The sequence below is a fragment of the Salvelinus alpinus genome, chromosome 14 (genome assembly GCF_045679555.1).
Source record: "Salvelinus alpinus chromosome 14, SLU_Salpinus.1, whole genome shotgun sequence".
NCBI classification, from domain to species: Eukaryota; Metazoa; Chordata; class Actinopteri; order Salmoniformes; family Salmonidae; genus Salvelinus; species Salvelinus alpinus.
Window position 1 is genome coordinate 9489943 of NC_092099.1, and position 18260 is coordinate 9508202.

The 18260-nt window shown below is 44.1% G+C and overlaps 1 protein-coding gene across 9 annotated transcripts in view; it reads right to left on the bottom strand.

Annotated features, from left to right (window-relative positions):
• Window positions 1-4255: 4255 nt before the first annotated feature.
• The window catches only part of adarb1b (adenosine deaminase RNA specific B1b), a 181936-nt gene continuing 167931 nt past the window's right edge, over window positions 4256-18260 (bottom strand). For all 9 annotated transcript variants that reach the window (XM_071340322.1, XM_071340320.1, XM_071340323.1 and 6 more), the window contains 3 exons: window positions 11820-12001; window positions 9927-10105; window positions 4256-9662 (listed from right to left, as the gene is read on the bottom strand). In XM_071340322.1, coding sequence (XP_071196423.1) covers window positions 9486-9662; window positions 9927-10105; window positions 11820-12001 — 538 coding nt within the window. In that variant the 3' untranslated portion in view covers window positions 4256-9485. The remainder of the gene's footprint in view (window positions 9663-9926; window positions 10106-11819; window positions 12002-18260) is intronic.

Here is an 18260-nt window from a genome sequence, read left to right on the forward strand (position 1 = left end):
AGTATTTATATTCTTTACTCAGTACTTTGTTGAATTACCTTTGGCAGCGATTACAGCCTCGAGTCTTCTTGGGTATGACGCTACAAGCTTGGCACACCTGTATTTGGGGAGTTTCTCCCATTCTTCTCTGCAGATCCTCTCAAGCTCTGTCAGGTTGGATGTCGCTGCACAGCTATTTTCAGGTCTCTCCAGAGATGTTTGATCGGGTTCAAGTCCGGGCTCTGGCTTGGCAACTCAAAGACATTCAGAGACTTGTCCCGACGCCACACCTGCGTTGTCTTGGCTGTGTGGTTAGGGTCGTTGTCCTGTTGGAAGGTGAACCTTCGCCCCAGTCTGATGTCCTGAGCGCTCAGGAGCAGGTTTCATCAAGGATCTCTCTGTACTTTGCTCCATCCATCTTTCCCTTGATCCTGACTAGTCTTCCAGTCCCTGGCGCTGAAAAACATCCCCATAGCATGATGCTGCCACCCCCATGCTTCACCGTAGGGATGGCGCCAGATTTCCTCCATACGTATCCTTGGTTTCATCAGAGCAGAGATTCTTGTTTCTTATTGGTCTGAGAGTCCTTTAGGTGCCTTTTGGCAAACTCCAAGCGGGCTGTCAATTGCCTTTTACTGAGGAGTGGCTTCCGTCTGGCCACTCTACCATAAAGGCCTGATTGGTGGAGTGCTGCAGAAATGATTGTCCTTCTGTAAGGTTCTCCCATCTTCAGAGGAACTCTGGAGCTCAGTCAGAGTGACCATCGGGTTCTTGGTCACTTCCCTGACCAAGGCCCTTCTACCCCGATTGTTCAGTTTGGCCGGGCTCCCAACTCTAGGAAGAGTCTTGGTGGTTCCAAACTTCTTTCCATTTCAGAATTATGGAGGCCACTGTGTTCTTGGGGACCTTCAATGCCACAGAAATGTTTTAAAACCCTTCCCCAGATCTGTGCCTCAACACAATCCTGTCTCAGAGCTCTACGGACAATTCCTTTGACCTCATTGCTTGGTTTTTGCTCTGACATGCACTGTGGGACCTTTATATAGACAGGTGTGTGCCTTTCCAAATCATGTCCAATCAATTTATTTTACCACAGGTGGACTCAAATCAAGATGTAAAAACATCTCAAGGATGATCAATGGAAACAGGATGCACCTAAGCTCAATTTTGAGTCTCATAGCATAGGGTCTGAATACTTATATAAATAAGGTATTTCAGTTTATTTGTAATACATTTGCAAACATTTCAAAATATCATTTTTTTGCTTTGTCATTATGGGTGAGAAGAGGAACAATTGTTATTCAATCCATTTTAGAACAAGGCTGTAACATAACAAAATGTGGATAAAGTCAGGGGGTCTGAATACTTTCTGAATGCACTGTATAGACCTTTTAATGTTGGTATTATAGATCAGAGTAGCAAACTGCACAGTTAATTACCATGAAGTGCTTAGCTATAAATGCTTCATGAATGGGAAAATAGACTTGACTTTACATTGACTGCATGGAATTCATACATAGACCCATAATGTGTGCGTTATAGACCAGTACGGTCAACTTAATTGTCATGTGTAGGAGGGATGTTAATGAGTTACAAAAGAGTTATGATATGACCCACAACTACATGATTTGATCTGTTAAATGCACTCTGAGGATTCATCCCTCTTGGGATCTTCATGAAGCACTGACCTCAGTGAGAAGAAGAAGTTAAGTCACGGGTGTATACTGGCCAGAGGGGGAAATGGGGCTGGTGCAGGCTATATATCAGCATACATTTATTTTGGGGTATTCACTAACACTGGTATGACAGAAGCACACTTTTGAAAAAAGCCATAATAATGACACTACGCAGTCATTGTAGTGATGCATCTATTAAGATACCTAAATATGACCTCTTACATAGCATGACATGAATGCGCTACAGATATGCTTTGGATATATTTCATCAATCTTTAATATGCGGTTGGGACCTGTTATAACACATTCATAAAATGCTTGTAGATGTGTAATGAATGCATTATGGAACATTTGATCTCATGAAACATTTGATCTCAAATCCAAAATGCTGGAGTATGGAGACAAATTTGAAATTATATCTTCACTGTTCAAATACATAATGCTTTTAATACACCAGACGTACGCCCCTTTTAAAAATCGCACACAGAAGATAGGATAGTTTTTTGGGCTAATGGCAGCATGCACTACCCCGGTCGGCCTTCAACTTGAATTACACAATGAGAGGGGGCAGCACTGAGCTAACCTTCAAAGTCACTTCCTGGAGTAGCTCAAACTGCACATGTTATGTTTCCATGTGACGCCATCTTAAAGGCCTTTCGTCTTCTACGATTACATTGCTCGATGTTACCAAATACAAATCTTGATAACAACTTGGCCAGATTGTACGATTTGCTTCTGTTCTGTCGTCACATTCTGCGATTGGCTTGCGAGGCTACTTCAGCTGCAGTGGTGTATTTGATCTGCGTATGTTCCAGCACCAGCAGCGCAATCGTCAATTGATGCTTATGCTCCGGTGAAGTGTTTGGAAAAGCTGAACGTAGCAATGCATTTTAGAATTAGTTTTCACATACAAACTTTATATGTCCGAACTCAAATAGACTTCAGCAAAACTTCACCAAAATAAAATGTTCTTTTTGTTTGCTGATTTTGTGCATTTATAAAAATTTCAGATGTGTCATCAAACTAATATATTAATCTGACTATTGTGTGAATACTCAGTGTCAGCCTTGTTTCTATTGATCCGTCACCGGGATCGGCTCGTAACACCAGCCACACTACACAATTAAGGCAAAACAAATGTGACACTTCCAGAACTTTGTCGGAGCCTATGACTGCACATAGTGGTACTTAAATCGGCAGATCTAGACATTGTCACACTGAACGTGCCAAGACGTCCGAAAATTGTTTACAACCTAAGAATTTGCAGACAATGTGGACATTTTGTCTGGGATGGCAAAATCGTGCCATAAGACGGCTAAAATTGTACAGTCTGCAAAGGCCTTAACTGACTTAATTTGGCTTCAATGCGCTATTGAGTCTTCACATAGGAATCGTGTCACGTGATCGATGGCTTTGTCGATTCATATATACTGTACAGTACAGTCATTGACACCCATACTCTCAGGCAAAACGCATGCAGCAAGAGGATACCCAGAGCTAAACTATTACCTTTCTTACACCAACTGCAGCTATGTTCCCTTCAATCTCTTGCTGATGGAAGAAATTGAAGCGTTTTGATGTTGAGAATACAATTCTACAAGGGAAGATATATCAGAGACACGGTCACACAGTTCAGGAGGGGTTTGGGGACACTAACAACTTCCCAACAAAATAAACCCAGCCTTGATGACAAAGAAGTCAACTACAATGTTACCAATGCAAGTATAGGTTTTAGGTCAAGGATTATTGAACCCAAATCCCACTCCTAGCCACAGCTACCTTTGAGAGTATTTTTTTAAATCAGATCCTAGTTCTAAATAATGGAGGACAGGAAGAGTTTCCTTTAGGCTACTCGTGTACACTGCCTTGGCTCGTCATTAGGCATGTTTTGATCTGCTTTCACAGGCTCAGTAAGAATTTGATAGTTGTGTTTTATATGATCATGAAAAGCATATCCCACACACTCACAACAAGTATTGATGCTGATTTTCATATCAATATTTTTTTACCCTGTTGATTTTATTACAGGACAACATTGAGTTGGAGTTGTTTTTTGGAGGAACCGAATGAAACTCAGAAACACACCTTTAGCATCTCCACCGACCACTGCAGGGGCTTCAAGGTCGAGCACACACACACACACACACACACACACACACACACACACACACACACACACACACACACACACACACACACACAGTCAGAGACAGACAGACATCATACACACCTAGTCTTCACAGCATCACCTTTTGATGGCCTTGCCTTACCTCCAGAGCTATTTGTAGGTAAAACATGAAAGTGGAAGGAAAGCCCATGTCCACTAATCCTGTTGAACCTTGAGATTGACAGACTGACTGACTACAGAGTAACATCTAACAATACCATCTCTCTTTTCAATGTTCTAGGTGGAAAATATAGCGCTTGTTTTAGATCTGGTGTGGTTTCTTCTCAGCGTGGGATGGTGCAGAAAGATAAGGGTTAGATGGGAGGCTGCTTGCTGATAAGGAGTCTGTGTGTTTCATGGGCTCCATACGTTCTGCACAACAACAGTATACAACCACGCACACGTCGCAAAGAATGACACAACTTCCGCGAAAGAAAGTAAACTATGGTCTCCTTTATTTATTTTTGCTCATTTTAATATATCTATCCGTTTTTTTCTACATACGAGTCCTTTAAAAGTATGTCGTCATGCTTTAGGTGCAGCTTCAGAGTGGGAGCACATGCAAGATGGTGGTCCGGGTAGAGGTTGCACAGCGGGCGTGGGGTGAGGAGGGTGGAGGAGTTCTCTGACCACCCGAGTGGACCACATAGGGACCACTTAACAGTCACCACGCGGTCAGGGCGGCCGACCGTCTTGACCAAACGACCGACTGGGGACTATAGACCACTGGGACCACTAGGTTATAGGGTTGCAGTTCAGCTTCTTGGAAATAGTTCCGACCTGTCCATTTTGGGGGACGGTTTGTGTCATGACATCATCGATTGACATCTTTAGTGCAGTCAAAAAAAAAAAAGGAACATACTATAGAGAAGCAGGCAGTCTTTAAAGAAAGTTTCAGACAGTCAGTTTATAAAGAGATTACGACAAGGGGGGAAAACAGAGGGGGAGGGGAGCCATTCTTTTTGCTCCCGTTCCTGGTTGGGCCTCATTAAAAAGGGGCGTTGGGGGTTATATTGCTTGTGACCTTGATCCAGTTCTCTTGGCTGAGGCCTGCATCGTGGCATGGTTCCCCCTCTGTCGGTGGGGGTAGGGGGACGTACATGATTCAGAACATACATTTGTATCACAAGGACACAGCAACACAGGACATTTGACTTTTGCTCTACAATGACTAGCAAATCTCTGGCCGTTGCAGTGAAAGAACCTGACTAGCTGTTTTTTTAAAGAGTTCTAAGTAAAGGACAAAAACAAATCAAATACATCCCAGCAGTTTCATGGGGGGGGGAACAAGAAGTAGACAGTGAAGGAAGGAAGAATAGTTGCACAGGCATCACATGTTTAACCAGTATTAATCCTATCCCCATCATTCCACAGCAATATAACATCAGAGAGGTTCACAATATATACACCTTGGTAATCAACAGCTACAGAAATACTGAAAGAGCCCGACAAGTAAGATTCCATCACAAAGCTGGAATACAACAGAACACAAACCCATCATTTTATACAAATCAAATAAATTGGAAAAAATGAAAGTACAATAACTAAAACATTGTCATATTTTAAAATCAGCAATTTGTGCGTGAGAAACACAGGTGTTAAAAAAATAATTCCCAATTTTTATTTTGTTGCTCAAAAGAAAATTGTGGGAAAACACAAGGACATAATCTTTGGTGAAGATTCCACAGCAATCTCTAATATCCTGTTATGACGTTTATCGAGCTGTGTCATGCGCACACACACACTCACCTCACTTTAGACATACACACGACACACACAATGCTGGGACTCAAACCAAACACCCTTCCCCTGCTGTTTTGAATCAAATATATTGGATATAAAAATACACTAAGTAAAGAATATCTCATAATATCAATCCCTTTGCAGCGTGTCGGTTCAAATTGTGGTTTGTCACTGGCCATCAAGTGCAACGCACAACGTTCAATAATAAACAAATGTACAATGCTGATATTACAGGTATATGACCAGTCTATAAGAGAGAACACACAGGTAATACAGTAGCAAGTTGTCATTACTGGCATCCAGAGTTTATCACGTTGTAGAAATAGTTGAAATAGAAAAGATTAGCACACGGCAGACAGTGGAGAAGAGGGCTTATAGAAGACCCAGGTATATGGACCAATAGGACTTGGAGCGAGCATACACAGATTGGTCATTTGGTGGGTGGGTGGTACCAAACTCAACTTTGTAAAAACTCTCATGCGTTTCTTTGTGTTCCCTTGGAAGTTTACTCACACAATGAGCAATCAGCATTCGTGTTGCCTTTAAAGGCCCAGCGCAGTTTTTTCCTGTGTTTTATATCATTTTGTACAACAGCTGATTAAACTAACACTAGAAAAGTGTGAAAAAATGTTGATTAGTGTTATTTCCTGATAGTTGCTGGTTGAAAATACAATCTACACAGGACTTTTTAATCAGCAGGTTTGCATGGGTGGGAGTTCTGGCTTTCCATGGTGACATCACATGCTGTAAATTGGTTAATAGACCAATAACAAAGAAAGTTCCAAACCTCTCTGCCAATAACAGCTAGTTTACTCCCAGAAAGCCCAACAAAATTCTTGCTTTTTTGTTAAAAAAAAATCTTTACAGTAAGGTACTTAATTGTTACCCGGAAATGATTTGATATTGATATAAAAACGGCTGCATTGGGCCTTTAAAAGGTATTTAAATGATGACATAAGCTCTTCCCATCTCTCTATGAATGACATGACATATGGACTACTTTACACCTTCCTAACAACCCCAGATTGACACAAGATGTGTTATGTCACCTTACTTGTATTGTGTAGCATGACCATGACATATCAAACTGAGGTTGTTAACATAAGCATTTATAAATGCCCAGGGCATGGATGCATAATGTCCATGAGGCTCGTGCTTATGAAGGTGCAATGTAGCTCCTATGCAGTGTCATTGACGGAAAGACTTAATTCCTGTCATTATTCAGTTGCAGTGCAATCCTTCAATCCTCAAAAAAGAAAAAGTCAAAAGTTGCAATTCTAAAAACAAAGCCCCTCCCTCCCCAAAAACAAGTACATCCAAAGAGAGAAAAATGATTTGAAGCTGCCTGTGCAGAAATAAGATGCTGGCATTCAAAATTCACTCGAGGAGATCCTGGTGGTTCCCTACCAAATCAGCTCTGCAGACCTCGGAGACAGTTCCCATGCAAAGCCATGGCTTAAGTCAAGAAGAAAAAAACGTGCAGCGCCTACCCAATCCCCTAAACTCCCTAGGCCAAAGGACTCGAGGGGAATCACCGACAGCCTCCACCAGGGCCCCTGTTCAAGTATGGAATAGGAATGGGAATGGTTTCAATGACCGACAACGTCATCCAAATAAATAAATAAGCGTAAAATGTTCACAAGAGAATATTTTAAAATGAATGATGATTCAATGACTGTAACCACCATTTTGGATGAGTATTTAGCATCATGACCTACAGTGGGGAGAACAAGTATTTGATACACTGGCCGATTTTGCAGGTTTTCCTACTTACAAAGCATGTAGAGGTCTGTAATTTTTTATCATAGGTACACTTCAACTGTGAGACGGAATCTAAAACAAAAATCCAGAAAATCACATTGTATGATTTTTAAGTAATTCATTTGCATTTTATTGCATGACATAAGTATTTGATCACCTACCAACCAGTAAGAATTCCGGCTCTCACAGACCTGTTAGTTTTTCTTTAAGAAGCCCTCCTGTTCTCCACTCATTACCTGTATTAACTGCACCTGTTTGAACTCATTACCTGTATAAAAGACACCTGTCCACACACTCAATCAAACAGACTCCAACCTCTCCACAATGGCCAAGACCAGAGAGCTGTGTAAGGACATCAGGGGTAAAATTGTAGACCTGCACAAGGCTGGGATGGGCTACAGGACAATAGGCAAGCAGCTTGGTGAGAAGGCAACAACTGTTGGTGCAATTATTAGAAAATGGAAGAAGTTCAAGATGACGGTCAATCACCCTCGGTCTGGGGCTCCATGCAAGATCTCACCTCGTGGGGCATCAATGATCATGAGGAAGGTGAGGGATCAACCCAGAACTACACGGCAGGACCTGGTCAATGACCTGAAGAGAGCTGGGACCACAGTCTCAAAGAAAACCATTAGTAACACACTACGCCGTCATGGATTAAAATCCTGCAGCGCATGCAATGTCCCCCTGCTCAAGCCAGCGCATGTCCAGGTCCGTCTGAAGTTTGCCAATGACCATCTGGATGATCCAGAGGAGGAATGGGAGAAGGTCATGTGGTCTGATGAGACAAAAATATAGCTTTTTGGTCTAAACTCCACTCGCCGTCTTCGGAGGAAGAAGGATGAGTACAACCCCAAGAACACCATCCCAACCGTGAAGCATGGAGGTGGAAACATCATTCTTTGGGGATGCTTTTCTGCAAAGGGGACAGGACGACTGCACCGTATTGAGGGGAGGATCGATGGGGCCATGTATCGCGAGATCTTGGCCAACAACCTCCTTCCCTCAGTAAGAGCATTGAAGATGGGTCGTGGCTGGGTCTTCCAGCATGACAACAACCCGAAACACACAGCCAGGGCAACTAAGGAGTGGCTCCGAAAGAAGCATCTCAAGGTCCTGGAGTGGCCTAGCCAGTCTCCAGACCTGAACCCAATAGAAAATCTTTGGAGGGAGCTGAAAGTCCGTATTGCCCAGCGACAGCCCCGAAACCTGAAGGATCTGGAGAAGGTCTTTATGGAGGAGCGGGCCAAAATCCCTGCTGCAGTGTCTGTGCAAACCTGGTCAAGAACTACAGGAAACGTATGATCTCTGTAACTGCAAACAAAAGTTTCTGTACCAAATATTAAGTTCTGCTTTTCTGATGTATCAAATACTTATGTCATGCAATAAAATGGAAATTAATTACTTAAAAATCATACAATGTGATTTTCTGGATTTTAGATTCTCTCACAGTTGAAGTGTACCTATGATAAAAAATTACAGACCTCTACATGCTTTGTAAGTAGGAAAACCTGCAAAATCGGCAGTGTATCAAATACTTCTTCTCCCCACTGTATGTGCTTTTAATACAGGGGCAAGAATGTAATAAAATAGGAAAAGAAAAAGGTCAAATCTCACAATACGTAAAAAATATACCATGAAGTCATACGGCATTTGAGTTTCCTAGTGTAATTACATTTAACTGAATAACAGAAATGGAATCCGGCCAATCATTGTACATTCTAGTTACAGAAGTACTTATATAGTAACTACATGGTATATGGACAACCTCATGTAAAGTCTTACAAACAAAAAACAACTACTAAATAGGATTCCAGTTTAAAATACCATACATTTTTATTTCCATAAGGACATAAAAAGGTATTTGAATTTTAGTTGGTTTAAAACAAACAGACAGACACAGCAAGTGATGACGTCACAGCGATGAGGAATGAGAGCAGAGTTATTTGGACGGAGGGAGGTGGCCAGAACCACGTGCATTATTTCTCACACACTCAGACAAACATACACACACACGCATGTACGCACACACACGCACGCACGCACGCACACACACGTGAAGTCTCAGTGGCTGGTAGTTTCGAAGAGCCTCTCTCAGGTCTAGAGAGGGGGTTGGGGTGCAGTGGGTTGAGTGAAGACGTTCCCCCCTAATTGCCCGATCAGGAGTTGAGGGAGAACTGGTCCTGCTCGATGGGCTTCTTCACCCAGGCCCCCAGGCCCGACTTGTGGAAGACCTTGATCAGCGTCTGCTTGGCGTTGTGGTACTCTACAGCCGCCTCCTTGGCGTCGTGGTACGAGCTGGGCTTGGACACCTTGATCCTCAGTGTGGATGACAACTGGCGTGGGGAGGGGAGCAAAACAGATGTTGAGATAAGCAGAAGACTACTTTGAATAGGATATTGAGGAGCAACTTGTACAGTGCATAAACGTACAACCACTTGATCTGTGCTCCAGCTGGTCTTAATGTGTTGTGCTGCACACACCCTCTGTGAGTAGTGCTGATAGTCATAAACACTAATTCAAGGAGAGCCCTTGTGGTGTGTGTGTGTGTGTGTGTGTGTGTGTGTGTGTGTGTGTGTGTGTGTGTAACCATTCCGTACCTTGGAGTGCAGGCGAATAAAGCGGCTGTAGAGGGCGTGCTTGCAGAGGCGCGAGGCGCGCCCCATGTCGTCTTTGCCCGTGGTGGCGTTGATGACCTCCAGCGCCTGGTCGCCCACTGCCCAGTTCACGCTGAAGTTGGGCGCCTTGCCCGGCTGCCTCGCCTCTGCGTTGCTGATGCCTGGAATCACAGATAGCCACTCACTCAGCAGCTCTAACTCCACCTTCTAACAGTGAGCACGCAAGTCTGAGCCAATGGGATTCAATGACGAGCCTAGGCATTAACTCTGAAAGTTAACTCCCTTTTCTAAAAGGAAGCACGCAAGTCTAACCAACCGCAAATGTGACTCATGCCCGCTTTTATCCTTCTGAGAGCAAGGCATTCGCTCTGAAAGAAAACATATGACTCTTCAGGTTTTGGTGAAGGCTTCTCATCGTGGTTAACTCAAGCCTTTGCTCCACAAGCGAGGGCACGACGGGTCAAAGTCGCAAGTCTTTGTACGTTAACAAAATACCCATCAAAACATGATGCTGCAATGTCCACCTAGTGTGTTTGGGATAAAGCCTCTATTACAGTACATGTGCTCCTCCAAGCAGGGGCCTAGAGAGAAGATAGATTGGAGGCATAAATCCTTCTTTCAGCGGAGGGTGTTAAACGCCTCGGTTCCTTTCTCTTCTGCAGTGCACTGGGCTGCCTGGCAGGGGGATTATGATTTAAAGGGCTGAATGCTGAGCGTCCACAGCGCAAAGCTCCTTCACGGCAAAACTCCCTAAAGCGGAAGAAAAGTTAATAACCCTCCCATTATCTCTTTACCTGCAGTTCAGGGAGTCATCGGAGGGGACAGAGAGGAGGAGGAAGAGGAGAGAGGGTAAGGTAGGCGAGAAGGAAGTTGAGCGCACCAGTTGGGACAGCTATTGCATTTGTGTGAGATCTGGAGGGAGATCAGGGCCATGTTCATTCAGGCACACCATAGCAAAACATTTCAAAGAGCCGTGCAATGGAAAATAAAGGACAATATGCTGTTACTAGGTAGCCCTCACCCTGCCTTAGCCCCTACCCTGACAACAGGTGTAGGAGGTGGTTTGGACAGTGGGATGGAAGGGGGAATGCACATTATTTTAGCTGTACGTGCTATAGAACGCATAGCCGGTTCCAAATGCCACAAAACAACTTGACAAAGGGATATATAATGAAATATCACAAAGAAAAAGCCTGGAGTCGAATAAACATGTTGAGAGTATCTAAACAGATCTGACCTTATAACAAATGGTTGCATGGATTCCACCGATTTGGCACAAAGGGCATCAAGTTATCCAAACTCACACAGGAAGGGTAAGTAAATGTCACCTCAGATGACAACTGCAGTGTTTCAATAAGACTACGGTAGGAGACCCATCTATGTGATTACCCACGGTCCTGCTGGGTATTTACCGTAGACATTTATACATGATTGGTGTTTACCCTTGTGCCTACAGTGGGCTTGCCCATGGAGTCACAGTGTCCAGTTGCATTGGTCTTCGCAGAGAAAGCGTGAGGAAACAGACAAGAGGCCAACTAGCCTCCTAGCCACCTAAGCAAAGTGTTGAAAGTATTGGAGTGTTTGAATGTGCATGCGGTGGTACTTGAGTTAGTCTTAGCGTGTGTGTTCTTTGGCATGAGAGTCTACGCCCGTGTCGTGGTCATTAAGCACCAAAACGGGTGAAAAACGGGGTGGGACTGAAACAGGAAGGGTCTACCTTCGACTCATTTTAGTTTTCTGTGGCAAAACGTTTTAAAACATGTTCTGTCGCGTCCCCCAAAATGAACACGACCCTGAGCGCATGAGAGTCTAGATGCTAGAGGGGGGGGGGGCAAAGAAGTAAAGGAGTCAAGGTTTAAAGGTGAGGGTACTGACCGCTCAGTAGAGGCCTGTTGAGACTGAACTGTTGGGGCAGGTCCTCGATGTCGGCGATGCGCTGGTACATAGCCCGGGAGAGGTGGTCGGCGTGGTACAGGCTGCCCAGGATGATGCTGGAGAAGTAGATGGGCTCCGTGAAGTAGCTCATCAGAGAGCCCTGGATGCCCAGCACGTTCCATCTGCAGCAGAGGGACACACACGCATAAGTACACACACACATACACACATGTGTACGTACAAGTGCGCACGCATAAAGACACAGAAAAAAGGTACACACACACAAACACTCCCGCACAAACACACACACACATAGGAATGGCTGCTCTGACTCGGAACTATCCAATTCCATTTATTCCACCCTACATTCTATGTTGTTACATTAGCTGTCCCATCTTTCCCATACATTTCCTTCCACACGCTCTATGAAGCTATACCAATTGCCTTGGAGAGCGACAATTTCGAAAAGGACACACACAAGGCAGACCATTACCAGATGACAGAAACAAGACCCTGACAAACAGCTTTGATAACTGCCGCTCCTGTCTCCTTCTGACCCGAGGCAGTGTGTGTGTGAGAGTGTGTGAAATTAAGCCACCGACTAGAATCGCAGTCAGACATGAGTCTAGGAGACCACTCATTTTCTAGTAGCCCCCCCGGCAGGAACGTCTTCCATATGCAACGGGGGGTTGATAGTTGGACTGTATCAATACTGTTGTTCAGCCCCTCCACCCACCCACCTTATTTGATTTACGTGATTTTGCCCCTTATGATAGAAGCTAAACTCAGTGGCCATGGAGGCTCTGGGGTGCACAATCAAAAAACATAATCAGACAAAACATACCACTGCTCTTTTCCAAAAACATGCACACACACACACACACACACACACACACACACACACACACACACACACACACACACACACACACACACACACACACACACACACACACACACACACACACACACACACACACACACACACACACACACACACACACACACACAAACTTGAGTGTTTTAAAGGGAGAGTGGCGATCAAGCTCAAGTGATTGGGGCTTTTGAGGGCCTTCACAATCAGTTGCTTTATCAAAGAAAAAGCAACTCTGGAGAGTAACACTTCTAATGAGCCAGGAACAGGAGGGAAGGAGCCGTAAACTAGACCTCCATCGTGTACCTTAGAGCCGCTGGGCAGGCCATGTAATCCAAGGAGAAAGGTGTAAAAAACACACTGAAATTGCAGGGCTAAATCAAACAACGCTAGAGCATTTAGGTAAATAGCCATCGCCGAGTCATTAATCATCCGTACAGGAAGAGATGGCAGGAGGGGCATTTTTTCCCCCTCACCATTTTGTTGCAATGGTTATGTTAAGAGAGGACCTGTTGTGTAGAGAACAAATGGAGGGTAGTCTGTTCTGTGCTGTAAAGTGGGGACACTTTCTATGCCTTGCTCTAATCGGACTATGAGCTAGGTTAGCTGTTAGTGCACATGCTACCTGTATACTGTCACCCCGTTTTCTTTTGACTTTTAGAGTTACATTGTATAATAGCAAGGCCATTAATGCTTGCTCAAAAACATTAGGTGTGACACTCCTGTTGGCATTGAAATTGGAGGAAGGGACTAGGAGGGAGAGTTATGGAGTAGATTGCATCATACATTAATGGGGAGGGATAGATAGCTGTGCCTTGACTGTGGACAGTGAGCAGGGTCGTGGGCTGACTGCGAAAACACCTGGGTTGGACCCCATCAATTCAGCTGCCCCTGATATAGCCTGAATCAAATAAGACTGGGCCTGAACAAAGTGGGATATACAGGATAACTACTAGACACTAAGTGCTATCACCTACAGTACCAGCCAAGAGTTTGGACACACCTAATCATGCCAGGGTTTTTCTTTCTTTATAACATTTTTTGTATTGTAGAATAATAGTGAAGACATCAAAACTATTAAATAATACATATGGAATCATGTAGTAACCAAAAAAGTGTTAAACAAATCAAAATATATTTAATATTTGAGATTCTTCAAAGTAGCCACCCTTTGCCTTGATGACAGCTTTGCACACTCTTGGCATTCTCTCAACCAGCTTCATGAGGTACAGTAGTCACCTGGAATTCATTTCAATTAACAGATGTGCCTTGTTAAAAGTCAATTTGTGGAATTACTTTCCTTCTTAATGTGTTTGCGTCAATCAGTTGTGTCATGGTATGAGGTGGTATACAGATGATAGCCCAATTTGGTAAAAGACCAAGTCCATATTATGGCAAGAACAGTTCAAATAAGCAAAGAGAAATGACAGTCCATCATAACTTTAAAACATGAAGATCAGTCAACTTTGAAAGTTTCTTCAAGTGCAGTCGCAAAAACCATCATGCGCTATGATGAAACTGGTTCTCATGAGGACCGCCACAGGAAAGGAAGACCCAGAGTTACCTCTGCTGCAGAGGATAAGTTCATTAAAGTTACCAGCCTCAGATTGCAGCCCAAATAAAGAGTTCAAGTAACAGACACATCTCAACTGTTCAGAGAAGACTGCGTGAATCAGGCCTTCACGAATTGCTGCAAAGAAACCACTACCAAAGGACACCAATAAGAAGAAGAGACTTGCTTTGGACAACAAACATGAGCAAAGGACATTAGACTGGTGGAAATCTGTCCTTTGGTCTGATGAATCCAAATTTGACATTTTTGCTTCCAACCACCATGTCTTTGCAAGACGCAGAGTAGGTGAACGGATGATCTCCGCATGTGTGGTTCCCAACGTGAAGCATGGAGGAGGAAGTGTGATGGTGTGGGGGGGCTTTGCTGGTGACACTGTCAGGGATTTATTTAGAATTAAAGGCACACTTTACCAGCATGGCTACCACAGCATTCTGCAGCGATACACCATCCCATCTGGTTTGGGCTTAGTGGGACTATCATTTGTTTTTCAACAGGACAATGACCCAAAACACAACTCCAGGCTGTGCAAGGGCTATTTTTATTTATTTGTTTTATTTAACCTTTATTTAACTAGGCAAGTCAGTTCAGAACAAATTCTTATTTACAATGACGGTCTACACCGGCCAAACCCGGACGACGCTGGGCCAATTGTGCGCCGCCCTATGGGACTCCCAATCACGGCCGGTTGTGATACAGCCTGGATTCGAACCAGGGTATCTGTAGTGACGCCTCTAGCACTGAGATGCAGTGCCTTAGACTGCTGCGACACTCGGGAGCCCTATTTGACCAAGAAAGAGAGTGATGGAGTGCTGCATCAGATGACCTAGACTCCACAGTCACCCGACCTCAACCTAATTGAGGTTGGGTGACTGTGGTTTGGGATGAGTTAGGACCGCAGAGAGAAGGAAAAGCAGCCAACAAGTGCTCAGCATATGTGGGAACTCCTTCAAGACTGTTGGAAAAGCCTTCTTCATGAGGCTGGTTGAGAGAATGATAAGAGTGTGAAAAGCTGTCATCAAGGCAAAGGGTGGCTACTTCAAAGAATCTCAAATCTATTTTGATTTATTTAACATTTTTTGGTTACTACATGATTCCATTTGTGTTATTTCATAGTCGTGATGTCTTCACTATTATTCTACAATGTAGAATAATAGTACAATGTATAAAGAAAAACCCTTGAATAAGTAGGTGTGTCCAAACTTTTGACTGGTACTGTATAAAACAACTAACTGCTCTAGAAAACCAGGCCACTACGCAACTTTGCAATCCTCCATTAATAATTTGTACAATATTATTGTTGTACTTGGATGCAATTTCTGCACTCTATCATAGGCCAATCTTAACAAAACTAGCTGAAAACACACTAAATGATTGCAATTACAGAAGTACATCAAGAACTAGTTTGACCAAACCGTTATTAATCACGCATTAAGCCTTTCCTATCAATGATTTATATTTACACTAGATGACTGTCAGAGGGCGCTGTTTTAAAGCCATCGTGCCTCCACCTTGACACATCCCCACCATTGTAAAAAATATTTTGGAAGCTATAGAAATGCATTTATTAATGTAACATTTGTTTTTGCCACTTTTATTCTATTACAGACACCTTAATGCATAATTATATTATGTGAGCTAACATAAAAATAAAAGATTAAGAAATACATATAAATATTTTCCTTAAAGTATAATTTGTTGAAAGTACTAATGTTACTGTCTCCACTACAACAAAAACATACTTAAATACATGTAATTTTGTCCTTGAAACATTTAATTGAAATACTGTAGAATTCCATTCAAAACCTGCTTTTTGGTTTAGTCTAGAAGGTATACAGCTTTTGTCAAAATTGACTTTTCATAGCAGGTTTCAGAGAACTTACACAGAAGGTTAGGAGAATTAACGTAGCAGGTAAGGATAATTAGGTTAACGTTAGGAAAAGGGTTAGGGTTATCTAAAATATAAAAAATAATTCAACTTTTGACGTCAAATTTGACAAAAGCTGTATGCGATCTAGAAATGACCCAGCTTCTTCTGGGGAGTGCCAATATGGCCGACCGGTGGCTTCAAAGCCTCTCACTGGCCAATACATAGAATCAGCAATACAGGGTTAATATACATCAGTGATTCATATGCATTAAAGAGGCAACGCTGAGTCTGCTATATGGGTGGAAGTGGCTGATAGATACTCTACACATGATATGTGTGTATGTGCATGTGTTTGCTTGTGTGTGTGTGTATGTGTATGTGTGTTCTTGTGTGTGTAGGTGAAGTTCTTTGGGGTAGCGGGTAGATATGCCAGAGCCCGCTGTCACAGGACACTGAAGGAAGACAGTGTGTGTGTGTGAGCTTGTCTGTGTGTGTGTGTCGCATAAGTCTTGACACCTCTTTATCTGTCTCCTTCCGTGACATTACCACAGCACACATTGGCAGACACCACCGTAACTTTATGGGTGAATCCGCACCCTGCACTAATATCAACTTAACGGACACCTTAACACAGACACCAATAGCCTAACTCTGGTTACATTTACATTACATTTAAGTCATTTAGCAGACGCTCTTATCCAGAGCGACTTACAAATTGGTGCATTCACCTTATGATATCCAGTGGAACAACCACTTTACAATAGTGCATCTAACTCTTTTAAGGGGGGGGGGGGGGTTAGAAGGATTACTTTATCCTATCCTAGGTATTCCTTAAAGAGGTGGGGTTTCAGGTGTCTCCGGAAGGTGGTGATTGACTCCGCTGACCTGGCGTCGTGAGGGAGTTTGTTCCACCATTGGGGTGCCAGAGCAGCGAACAGTTTTGACTGGGCTGAGCGGGAACTGTACTTCCTCAGAGGTAGGGAGGCGAGCAGGCCAGAGGTGGATGAACGCAGTGCCCTTGTTTGGGTGTAGGGCCTGATCAGAGCCTGAAGGTACGGAGGTGCCGTTCCCCTCACAGCTCCGTAGGCAAGCACCATGGTCTTGTAGCGGATGCGAGCTTCAACTGGAAGCCAGTGGAGAGAGCGGAGGAGCGGGGTGACGTGAGAGAACTTGGGAAAGTTGAACACCAGACGGGCTGCGGCGTTCTGGATGAGTTGTAGGGGTTTAATGGCACAGGCAGGGAGCCCAGCCAACAGCGAGTTGCAGTAATCCAGACGGGAGATGACAAGTGCCTGGATTAGGACCTGCGCCGCTTCCTGTGTGAGGCAGGGTCGTACTCTGCGAATGTTGTAGAGCATGAACCTACAGGAACGGGTCACCGCCTTGATGTTAGTTGAGAACGACAGGGTGTTGTCCAGGATCACGCCAAGGTTCTTAGCACTCTGGGAGGAGGACACAATGGAGTTGTCAACCGTGATGGCGAGATCATGGAACGGGCAGTCCTTCCCCGGGAGGAAGAGCAGCTCCGTCTTGCCGAGGTTCAGCTTGAGGTGGTGATCCGTCATCCACACTGATATGTCTGCCAGACATGCAGAGATGCGATTCACCACCTGGTTATCAGAGGGGGGAAAGGAGAAGATTAATTGTGTGTCGTCTGCATAGCAATGATAGGAGAGACCATGTGAGGATATGACAGAGCCAAGTGACTTGGTGTATAGCGAGAATAGGAGAGGGCCTAGAACAGAGCCCTGGGGGACACCAGTGGTGAGAGCACGTGGTGCGGAGACAGATTCTCGCCACGCCACCTGGTAGGAGCGACCTGTCAGGTAGGACGCAATCCAAGCGTGGGCCGCGCCGGAGATGCCCAGCTCGGAGAGGGTGGAGAGGAGGATCTGATGGTTCACAGTATCAAAGGCAGCCGATAGGTCTAGAAGGATGAGAGCAGAGGAGAGAGAGTTAGCTTTAGCAGTGCGGAGCGCCTCCGTGACACAGAGAAGAGCAGTCTCAGTTGAATGACTAGTCTTGAAACCTGACTGATTTGGATCAAGAAGGTCATTCTGAGAGAGATAGCAGGAGAGCTGGCCAAGGACGGCACGTTCAAGAGTTTTGGAGAGAAAAGAAAGAAGG